The 12,503-nt window shown below is 37.4% G+C and overlaps 1 protein-coding gene across 1 annotated transcript in view; it reads left to right on the top strand.

The window, feature by feature from the left end:
• Positions 1-6,892: 6,892 nt before the first annotated feature.
• Positions 6,893-12,503, top strand: part of LOC130906637 (sodium- and chloride-dependent GABA transporter 2-like) — a 55,518-nt gene continuing 49,907 nt past the window's right edge. The window contains exons 1-3 of the mRNA XM_057821151.1: positions 6,893-7,211; positions 7,287-7,421; positions 7,543-7,683. Coding sequence (XP_057677134.1) covers positions 7,019-7,211; positions 7,287-7,421; positions 7,543-7,683 — 469 coding nt within the window. The 5' untranslated portion in view covers positions 6,893-7,018. The remainder of the gene's footprint in view (positions 7,212-7,286; positions 7,422-7,542; positions 7,684-12,503) is intronic.

Raw genomic sequence — 12,503 nt, 5'->3', positions numbered from 1 at the left:
TTAATTGTTTAGTTCTTTAACTTGAACTTCTGAAGATCGTTAAGACTGATATTAAATATCCACATGACCAAATATATTAGATAACACACAGGCTTCCATAGGGTGTCTTAATTTTTTCACATGACTGTGCTATATATGATATATATAATCATCTTCTTGGCTTTCCCCACTTTCTAATCATTACTCTCCTACTCACCTTTCCAGTAGAAGTCTCTCCCCTCTCACCCTTTTTGCTCCTCTGCTCCGACTCCTACAGGTCAATAAAGGTGGTAGAGTGATTATTATTAGTGTATTATTATGAATATCCACTGATGATAATCATACATAAATGGGTTCAGATCCTGTACTCATCTATGCATACAGCTAATGCTCCAGAAGGAAGTCACCCCAAAGATAGTGGTATAAAGAGTGCACATTTAACTACAGTGGGGCAAATAAGTATTTAGTCAACCACTAATTGTGCAAGTTCTCCCGCTTGAAAATATTAGAGAGGCCTGTAATTGTCAACATGGGTAAACCTCAACCATGAGAGATAAAATGTGGAAAAAAAAAAAAAAACAGAAAATCACATTGTTTGATTTTTAAAGAATTTATTTGCAAATCATGGTGGAAAATAAGAATTTAGTCACCTACAAACAAGCAAGATTTCTAGCTTTCAAAGAGGTCTAACTTCTTCTAACGAGGTCGTTAGAAGGTCTAACAAATTAACTTCGTACATACGAAGTTAATTCGTTCCAGGACCTTGTTGTTGAAATGGTCGTATATCGAGCAGGATTTCCCCATAAAAATACAACGGTCCCTGACAAAAGTCTTGTCGCTTATTCATTTTGTAGAAACAATTGCTGATAACCTGACTTTGAAAGCTAAGACCCACCAAAATGATGTTGAATGTACAAAAATATATTTGTTTCTCTGAAAAAAGATTTATCATTTAATGAAGACATAAAGGTCCTATTTTTTAAGTTTTGTCGCCTACAGAAAGTAGTGAGAAAATTGAACAAAAAATGTACTTCAAATAAAATAATATGTTACATAACATAAGCAAATTAAGTAGTGGTGCTGTGAGATCCAAATTGAATATTTTGTATGACTTCCATGGGCTGTGGCAAGGATTCATACAATTAATTGATGAAGTCATCAGGAACATCAAAGAAAGCAGTCTTGCATGCCTCCCAGAGTTCATCAACATTCTTGGGTTTCGTCTTCCATGCTTCCTCTTTCATCCTACCCCAGACATGCTCAATGATGTTCATGTCTGGTGACTGGGCTGGCCAGTCCAGGACAATCTTGATCTTCTTTTCCTTGAGGAACTTTGAGGTAGAGATTGAAGTATGCGATGGAGCGTCATCCTGCTGCAGAATTTGTCCCTTTTTATGGCTAGGAATGTAAGAGGCAGCTAAGATTTGTTGATATTTCAGACTATTTATCTCTCAGAGTGCAGACAATTAAAAAACCGTGTAGCGTTTGCCAAGGCTCACAGGCTGTCAAAAGGATGGACGCTGGAAAAGTGGCAAAAGGTGGATTTTTCAGATGAATCTTCCATTGACCATCAACCGTTGTACGGTTTCGGCGTAATTTGTACAACTGAGAGCACTGTTTTTTAAATGTGTACGCCGTACGTTCAAAATCCGTACGTTTTTCGTGCATTACTTTTTTTCTACGTTTCGGATTTTGTCACCGTTTCGGCAACGAGACAATGCGTATGCATTACGTTGGTTGAATGACGCGAGAAAAGTCAGAGACACGGGGAGAGAAGAGTGTTTGTTGTGACGCTGTAGCAAAAGCGATGCTAGGCTAGGTGGCTCCAATATTTCCTGACTGTAAGCGACAGCCTACAATCTACGCCTAGATATCACATGCTTATAGAACTACATGCGAAATGACAGACAGCAGCGTTAATGAACAGCCGCCATTTTGAAGCAGTAGATTTCTCAGAAAGGCTCTGTTGTAGTGAACCTTGCTAGCGAACTTAAGTCACTTTTGATCTAAAATACTCCTAAATCGGCAAAATCTTGAATCTATCTTTAAATGATGAAACAGTTTTAAAACTTTAACATGTCAAAAGTAGACAGAAGGGACCTAATGCAAAAACGGTAGCAATTTTAACAGTTGATTCACAACATTAAACGATTTCCAAACATAGCAAAGGTTACTATTATTTTTTTATTTTTATTTTTTTTCTTAAATGGAAAAAAAAATGAACGGTAACACCAGTTACTTTTTCCAAGTAACTAATTACTCTTACATTCAGGTAACTGAGTTACTAACTCAATTACTTTTGGGGAGAAGTCATTTGTAGGGCTGTCAAACGATTAAAATTTTTAATCGAGTTAATTACAGCTTAAAAATTAATTAATCGTAATTAATCGCAATTCAAACCATCTATAAAATATGCCATATTTTTTTGTAAATTATTGTTGGAACGGAAAGATAAGACACAAGACGGATATATACATTCAACATACGGTACATAAGTACTGTATTTGTTTATTATAACGATAAATCAACAAGATGGCATTAACATTATTAAAATTCTGTTAAAGCGATCCATGGATAGAAAGACTTGTAGTTCTTAAAAGATAAATGTTAGTACAAGTTACAGAAATTTTGTATTAAAACCCCTCTTAATGTTTTTGTTTTAATACAATTTTCAATCAAAAAAATAAAACTAGTAGCTCACCATTGTTGATGTCAATAATTACACCATGCTCACTCATGGTACGAACTAGAGATGTCCCGATCGAGATCGATCGGAATGCCTATTGATCGGGTCCGATCACGTCATTTTCAAAGTATCAGAATGGGCAAAAAAATATCGGACATGCCTTTTTTTTAATATATATACTTTTTTTTTAATTAAATTGTTTTCTAATTGTATTTAACGTTACAGACATAATATGTTACACTCATCCAGAGTCTTTAGTTTAGGCTTAAGGTAGGGTTATCAAATTTATCCCCTTAACGGCGGTAATTAATTTTTTTAAAGTTTATCACATTAAAATATTTAACGCAATTAACGCATACGCTGCATTGTCGCGTTCAATCTGTAATAGCGCCGTTTGCCTATATATAGAGCTAAAAGGCAGCATAAAATGAGTAGAGTGAATTTTGGCAGTCTTTGGAGCCTTTTTTTAATTGGCTAAAGCCTTACAGTCCCTCTCCCTACGATTAGAAATATCGTGGGAAGCAATGTGGGGAAGAAAGGTAGTAACTGATCTTTTTCTAAACACCCTATGTTATTTTCCAACACAGAGAAGATATATCAATTGGTACCACTACACACAGTCATGGTTGCACTTCCCATCATGCAACTGGGCAGAACAGTTAAATGGCAACAGTATCATTTACTGAACGCTCAACAAATATACTAGATGGCAATATTTAGTCACAATATACAAAGTCACATTTAACCTTTAAGAATTACAAGTCTTTCTATCCGTGGATCCCTCTCACTGAAAGAATGTTAATAATGTAAAAGCCATCTTGAGGATTTATTGTCATAATAAACAAATACAGTACTTATGGACTGTACGTTGAATGTATATGTTCATCCGAGTTTTATTCGTTTTTTTCTTAATGCATTGCCAAAATGTATATGATCGGGAAAAATTATCGGGAATGATTGGAATTGAATCGGGAGCAAAAAAAAAAAGCAATCGGATTGGGAAATATCGGGATCAGCAGATACTCAAACTAAAACGATCGGGATCGGACCGGGAGCAAAAAAAACATGATCGGAACAACCCTAGTACTAACCCATAAAATCAGTTGGACCCAAGCACCAGCAGAGGGAGCCAAACACCAAACAAGTAACAAGCGCACATTACACTGTACTGTCATTTTAGTCTGTTTGAGCGGGGCATGTGCGTTAATTGCGTCAAATATTTTAACCTGATTAATTAAAAAAAATTAATTACCGCCCGTTAACGCGATAATTTTGACAGCCCTATTTGGAAGTTTTCGAAATGTTTCTTTTGTAGTTTTTTGAAAACGAAGGTTTGAATTGAACGATGTATCACTTGAACTAATGCATATGAACGTTAGTATAAGTCAATACAGATTTATTTTTTTATTGATCATTTAGCTTATCAATCAATTAGTTTCATATTCGTGAGAAATGTATCCTTGACCAACCAATCTGTTTGGTCTTATTAATGTCCCGTCCCCAGAAAAAAGTGTACATACAGGCAGGGCCGGCCCAGGCCATTTGGGGGCCCTAAGCAAAATAATGCAAAGGGGCCCATAGTTTTGGCCCACCATTTCGTCACAGTGTACTGTGAAACCCATACATGCAATCCAAGCCATACGTCCATATTTTGTATATTAATCAGATTTTGTTGCAAATGATTGTCAGTACTTACAGTAGATAGCGCCAAACCTTTTTCTAAAAGAGAAAAGAAAGAAGTTAAGGAATAGAGGTGTGCAAAATTTCCGATTCTTAGATTATTCGCGATTCGGCCGTGGAAGATTCGAGAACGATTCAAAAACATCCAAATTCCGATTATTGAAATATGCCAAGTAAAGCGGATGTACAACACACAGCGCGCCGCGCGGTCAATGAGCAACGAAGCGAGAGTAGCTAAACATCATGCTTCTCATTACCCGGCCCCTCGGGTAATGCCAATGCTCAACTCACGGCTCTGGCTCAACTCATGCCACGAGATAAAAAAAAACACAACATACCTGACTGCTGCTACAAAAGTACGTCATCCACATGTTACGGTAGATATCATTTATATAGGACTAGATGCACTACAGTAGCGGTAGCGTTACCAGCACATCTACAAAAAGCTAGATGGGGACGTAGTAAACGGCCGCCATCTTAAAGCAGTACACTTCCCTGCAAGGCTGTTGTAGCGAACCTTCCAAGCAAACCTAATTAACTATTTATCTAAAATACTCCTAAATCGGTAAAATATTGACTTGAATCTATCTTTAAAATAGTTTTAAAACTTTCACATGTCGAAAGTAGACAAAAGGGAAATTATGGATTAACGGGAGCAATTTTAACAACTTTAACGGTTGGTTCACAACATTAAATTAATTGAATGTAGTTTAAAGCTGCTGTTACAGAATGGGGACTGGAGTTTTTTATTTACTGTTATTTTTGTATATTTGTTTACTGCTATATGTTAACTTGATACTGAAATAGTAGTTTGGTTTAGCCTGAGAGTATTTTGGAACAATTTTGGAACTAATGTACAAAACATTTAAAAAAAAAAAAAAAAAGGAGGAGGGTGCATCAATAATCGTTTTAGAATCGAATCGGAGCATATGAATCGTAATCGTAATCGAATCGTTAGGTGCCCAAAGATTCCCAGCTCTATTAAGGAAGAACTTTTATTTTTTCAGGCTTGTAATCAAGTATCAAAACTCACAAAAGTCAAATAAAGCAAACTGTAGTAAATAAAATAGAATATGAATTAAACGATTGCCAGATTGGGGGGGCCCCTAGTGGTCAGGGGCCTTAAGCAGCTGCATAGTCTGCGTATAGGCTGGGCTGGCCCTGCATGCAGGTAACGCTGTTATATCCAGTGTTGTTAATAACGGCGTTACAATATAACGGCGTTACTAACGGCGTTATTTTTTTCAGCACTGAGTAATCTAATTAATTACTTTTCTCATCTTGGCAACGCCGTTACCGTTACTGAGGCGGGAAAGGCGTGCGTTACTATGCGTTACTAAGTTGGTTGAATAAAAAAAGTCTGAGAGAAACGGACTCACGGGGACGAGAGCAGAGCAGCAGTGGGGAAGACGCCGTTGCAACCGCGATGCTAGGTGGCTCCAATAATACCTGACTGTAGCCATAGCCGACAAACTACGCCCACATGACACGGTAGATATCATATTATAGAACTAGATGCAAAAACTGACACAGCTGCATTGCCAACATGTTTTAAGGACTACATGCGTTAGTAAACAGCCGCCATCTTAAAGCAGTAGACCTCTCAGGAAGGCCCTGATGTTGAGATCCTTCCTAGCGAACCTAAGTAACTTTTTTTTTTTTTTTTAAATCTAAAATGCTTCTAAATCGGCAAAATCTTAACTTAAATCTATCTTTAAATGATGAAACAGTTTTAAAACTTACACATGTTTAAAGTAGACAGAAGGGAACTAATGCAATAACGGGAGCAATTTTAACAACTTTAACGGTTGATTCACAACTTTAAATGACTTCCACACATAGCAAAGGTTACTAGCTAGTTATCGCAATACCCTTGTGTCTAGTTAAGTGGAGGGTAAAGGGGCTAGGGCCAATTGTCCCCCAAATCCTTTAAACTTCACATTGTGTGACCTGTTTTTTTTTTTTGTTGTTTTTTGTTTTTTTTGTTTCTTGTTTTTTTTTTTTTTTTTTTTTTGAGAAAAAAAAAAATATCACTAGTTACTTTGCCAAGTAACTAATTACTCTTACATTCAGGTAACTGAGTTACTAACGCAATTACTTTTTGGGAGAAGTAATTTGTAACTGTAATTAATTACTATTTTAAAGTAAAATTAACAACACTGGTTATATCGTTTCTAACAATGTTGGGACCAAACCTACACCCTTGGCCTAGGGTACCAAATTGGCCAAGAACGCCCCTGACTGCCTGTGAAGAAAAATAAAACATTTTGAGGAGACTACTTATTGAAGCTCATTTGCTGAGACTGTGCAAAGCACTAATCAGAGGAAAAGAAAACTGGAATATAACATAAGTTTTGAACATTTTGAGCAGTGTCTCGGGATGTTGTCTTGTTGAAATATCCAGCCCAGACATGAAAACAACTAGTTTCTGTTTTGCTATGTAATCAATTGTATTGTAAATGAATCTCCAAGGTGGAACGTTACATCCCATGGCGCAACCCACTGTGCTCCTCAACTACTCATACATACACCAGCTACTGTCTCAGACAGCACTATTGTCAGGAGACAAGAGCTCCAATCACATCTGCGCAGGAATTTGTTTTTGTTGCAATTTGGACGCAGCTTTAGAAACTTGTTATTTTATTTCATTTAACCACGTTTAAGTGTGGAGAAATGTTCACAAAAGAGAAAGATAGCGAGTGTTGCGTTGTTTTTGTGTCCAACACAAAACAAAAGAAGCTCAAAGAAGCTGAAGAACGGGGATACTGGAGCAATAAAGCTGAGTTTATTCTCACTGTTATGGGTGCCATCATCGGACCGGGCAACGTGTGGAGATTTCCTTACCTGTGCTACAGAAACGGCGGAGGCATGACTTTATTTATTTTTGATGTATTATTTGACGCATTTTCCCACTTTGCGCTAAAATATTGTTTCTTTCTAGGTGTATTCTTCATCCCGTACATTTTATTCATGGTCACGTGCGGGATTCCCTTGTTCTTCCTCGAGACCGCCATGGGGCAATACACTAACCAAGGGGGTATTACAGCTTGGAAAAAGATGTGTCCACTTTTTCAAGGTGCGTATTTACGTTTGAGTTAAACAGTGGAGCCATTTAAGGAGGCTGCGTCTGTGCGCAAATACGCACGGATTGCGCAATCCATTGAAGCTCGGTGTTATTTGGTACCTTCTATTTGCAGGAATTGGCTATGCGAGTCACCTTATTATTGCATTCGGCGCAACTTCCTATATTACCCTGATCGCGTGGGCATTCTTTTATCTGTTCTCCTCCTTCAGCGCGGATTTACCTTGGGCAACGTGTGGAAACGAGTGGAACACAGGTTGGTGCCCTGCATGAAATAATTTTGCAGAACTGTTTTAATCAGCTAGGGGTCAAATTAAAAAATAAATAAATAAATAAATAAGAATCTAGTTGGACGTTGGACTTGGAAGTTTTGACTGCATTAATAAGGCCATTGATATGGCAGAAGAAAGTAAGTACCGTAATTTTTGGACTATAAGCCCCTAATTTCCCCCCTCAAAAACTCAAAACTCAACTCAAAAAATGCATGTGAAAGCTATTTTTCTTTGATTTTTTTTTTTTTTTGAAGTCAAGTTTTTTTTCTTTTTTTTTGTTTTTTGATTGAAGTAATGTGGATTTTTCTTTGGGTCATATTTTGGCTAGGCCATTTTTGTCTTTATTATTCATTAAAAAAAATTGCTTCAAAAAAAAAATTTCAAAAAGAAAAATCAATCCAAAAAAAAGAACAATTTCGGTAGGGACACAACACTACCAACTTTTCAGGATGCTCAAATTGTCCCCACCAACTTTTAAGCAACCCGACTTGCATTTTATAATGAGTTCAGTTATATAGGTAATTTAAAATGTAAGGATTATTAAGTGAACTATTTTCATTATGTTCAGACTTATATTTACCCCTTTTTCACTTGCTGAATGTGCTAGTCCACCCCCGCCCCCCCCCCCCCCCCGAACTCACGTTTGATTGGCTGATGACTTGAACAGCCCCCTTCACACACACACACACACTGACCCGACTAAAATACAACACGTCGCCTCATCCTCCCCCTTCAAAGAGGAGGAATATTAGAAGTTTTTTTTTCAGTCAGCACAGCAGCAGCCACTATAAGTAATGTAAAAAGACGTCAAAGTTATGGAAGTGGGGAACACACCACTAATTTTGCTACTGAAATTTTGCTAAAACCTGCATCAGAGTTTGCACAACATTAAACTGTGTGGATTTGCTAACCTGCAAAACTCGATTTGGAAGCTGCTTAGAGAGAAGTGCCCTCCACTTTTGTATGTATTTTCTGCTTTTTTTATGTATTAAACGGTGAGAAATGTAGTGAACCGAGGTTTACCCCCCCTTCTACCCAATTTTCATTTTTGTTTCGTTTATGTGGTCTTAAAGCAACACTTGGTAACTTTTCAGTTTTGGTTGATTTTAGCGACGCTCGTGGACAAAAGCGGTAGTTTTTTTTAAGACTGCGTTTCCCATGAGGAGTGTAACAGAAAATAATTGAGAAGCACTGGTATAACTCAATACAGATTTACAGTATTTTGCAATGACCAGTTAGCCTATCAATTAATTAGGTTCATATTGGTAAGAAATGTAGCACTGATCCCTGTTTACCCAATCTGTTTGTTCTTATTAATGTCCCATCCCCAGCAAAAAGTGTACATGCATGTTATGCTGTTATATCGTCCCTACCAATGTTGAGCCCAAACCTACACCCTTGGATCCTACCATTATTAAGTGAATTACAGTACTTTCATTATGTTCAGACTTACATTGACCACTTTTCACTCACTGAATGTGCCAGTCCATTTTTCCCCCTCACACGCACGTTTGATTGGCTCATGACACCCCCACCCCCCACGCACACACACACCCGCATTCACAGCCCTACAGAAATACAACATGCCGCCTCCTCCGCCCCCGTCGAAGATGACAGATATTAGAAGTTTTTTTCCGCCAGCAGCAACCACTGAAAGTAATATAAAAAGACGTCAATGTTGTGGAGGTGGGGAACACCACTAATTTAGCATCTGCTAAATTGCTTCAAGTCAATTTTACTCTCTTAGATTTCTTGACATAACAAAAACAGCTAGCTGAAAATAAGATTACCAGACTTATTTTAAGCAAAAAGTTTGTATATTTAATCTTATAAAGAAAAACTTGTTAGTCAGAAATGTTCTTAATTCAAGAATATTGTTCAAAACATTATTTGAAAGCATTTTTTCTTGATTTAGGTGAAAAATGACCATATTTTAGATGTATTTTAGTAATATTTACTCAAAGTAAGTGGAAGAATCTGACGCATTATTCTGTTAACTAGCTTTTAACACTCAAAACAAGATGGGAGAAAATTATTTGACTTGATTTAACAAAAAATATCAGATTAAGACATTTTAAATTTGCAGCGTGAAAGTTAGTATGGGTCAACACAGATTTATTTTGCATTAAACATTTAGCCTATCAATTAATAAGGTTCATATTGGTGAGAAATGTAGCCCTGACCCCCATTCACCAAATATGTTTGGTCTTATTAATGTCCCGTCCCCAGCAAAAAGTGTACATGCAGGTTATGGTATTATATCGTCCCTACCAATATTGAGACCAAACCTACACCCTTGATTAATATGTAACACTTTATTTGACAGTGGATTCATAAAACTGACAGATGTCATTAAGTATTATCCGGCAAATGATGTCACCAACACTCCATTTATGTCCAGCTCGGATCTTTTACATCTATTCATAAGTGAGATAATTTGCCAGATGACACAAAATGACATCTATCATAAGAATTCATTCATGCTTATGGCGGTGTCATGTCATCATTATGATGGTCTTATGACAGTCTTATTGCTCCACTGTCAAATGTGTTACCAAAATACCATAACTAGCACTGAACAATAATTAGAATGCGCCTTATAGTCCGAAATTACAGTACATTGTACAAAGTGGGGGTGATGAACTGATTGAAGCAATCAGTGGCGTTTCTAGCTTACATGGTGCCCTTGGCAGGGCTCCGGAGTCCTTAAGCTAGTGCGAGCCAATGGTGCATGCTTAGCATGCTAATGCTAGTATAATGCCAGATTGTAGTAGCTGTGGAACTCAAAATGTTGACTGGACTGGACAGTTATGGACCTTGCATATTAAATCATTAGTAACATGAAATATAACACAATAAACCAAAATATATCAGTAGGCGTGTCCTGAAGTCTTTCTGAGTTTTTTTTTTACTGGTTTTTACTGTTTACAACAACATAATAAAAACCTTGAAATTATGGCTTTGAGTTTTGGTGTGTCACAAGATTTGAAGTGACCCTATTTGGCCACCCCTATGAAAAATTTCTGGAGGCACCACTGACACATTTAGTATCTGGTGAATTACATACAGACATACAGTGGCATGAAAAAGTATCTGAACCTTTTGGAATTTCTCACATTTCTGCATAAAATCACCATCAATTGTGATCTAATCTTTGTCAAAATCACACAGATGAGAAAACTGTCTGCTTTAACACCCAAAAATTTATAGGTTTTCATATTTTAATGAGGATTGTGTGCAAACAATGACAGAAGAAAACCATCATATTTTTTTTGTGAACCCCCTTTGGCAGCAATAACTTCAACCAGACGCTTCCTGTACCTGAAGATTAGTGTAGCACATCAATCAGGATTAATCTTGGCCTATTAATCTCTACAAAACTCGGGTAGTTCACTCAGATTCCTAGGATGTCTGGCATGATTTGCCGTCTTTAGGTCATGCCACAGCATCTCAGTGGGTTTCAAGTCTGGACATTGTCTTGTACGTATTTGGTCCTTCTGAAACCATTCTGAAGTTGATTTACTTCTGTGTTTTGGATCATTGTCTTGTTGCAGCATCTATCCTCTTTTTAGCTTCAACTGTCTGACAGACGGCTTCAGGTTTTCCTGCAAAACATCCTGATAAACCTTTGAAATTAATTTTTCCATTAATGATTGCAAGTTGTCCAGGCCCTGAGGCAGCAAAACAGCCCCAAATTATGATACTCCCTCCACCATGCTTCACGGTGGGGATGAGGTGTTGATGTTGGTGAGCTGTTCCATTTTTCCTCCACACACGACGTTGTGTGTTAACCCCAAAAAAATTCAACTTTGGTTTCATCTGTCCACAAAATATTTTGCCAAAACTTCTGTGGAGTGTCAAAGTTCCTTTTTGCGAACATTAATAAACAAGCAATAATGTTTTTTTTAGACAGCAGTGGCTTCCTCTGTGGCGTCCTCCCATGAAAACCATTCCTGGCCATAGTTTTACATATGGTTGATGTGTGCACAGAGATATTGGACTGTGCCAGTGGTTTCTGTAAGTCTTTAGCAGACACACTAGGTTTATTTTTTACCTCTCTGAGTATTCTGCGCTGAACTCTTGGGGGACGTCTTTGGTGGACGGCCACTCTTTTGGAGTTGCCAAACTGTCTCCATTTGCAGACAACTTCTCTGACTGTCAATTGATGAACATCCAGACTTTAAGAGATGGTTTTGTATCCTATCCCAGCTTTATACAAATTAACTATCTTTAATCGCAGGTCTTCAGACAGCTTTTCTGACCGAGCACTAATGCACATCAGGCAATGCTTCTCATCAAGACATTTCTTACCAGGTGTGTGTTTTACAGTGGGCAGGGCAGCTTTAAACCACTCGTTAGTGTTTGGGCACACACCTGACTTAAATCTTTTGGTAAAAATTGGTTTCAATTGCTCTTTACGTCGCCTTAGGCAGCGGGTTCACATACTTATGATTTCCCCTTCTGTCATTGTTTGCATGCTATCCTCATTAAAATATGAAAACCTATAAATGTTTGGGTGGTTTCAGTTGAAGCAGACACTGTTTTTACATCTGTGTGATTTTGACAGATCACATTTGATGGTGATTTTATGCAGAAATGTAAGAAAATCCAAAAGGTTCAGATAGTTTTTCACACCACTGGATAGTCAACATTCACAGACCTCTTAATCTGTTTAGCTTATTAAACATAAACCACATAATTATAACTATAAACCAAGTAGAGTGAACATTTGCACGCCATCTCCCTTCAAACCACTACATTCACTGCTCACATAAATTATTTTGATATGAGTCATTGCCGATAA

This window comes from Corythoichthys intestinalis, chromosome 18 (genome assembly GCF_030265065.1).
Source record: "Corythoichthys intestinalis isolate RoL2023-P3 chromosome 18, ASM3026506v1, whole genome shotgun sequence".
NCBI lineage: Eukaryota > Metazoa > Chordata > Actinopteri > Syngnathiformes > Syngnathidae > Corythoichthys > Corythoichthys intestinalis.
This window is presented reverse-complemented; position numbering and strand designations above follow the sequence as displayed.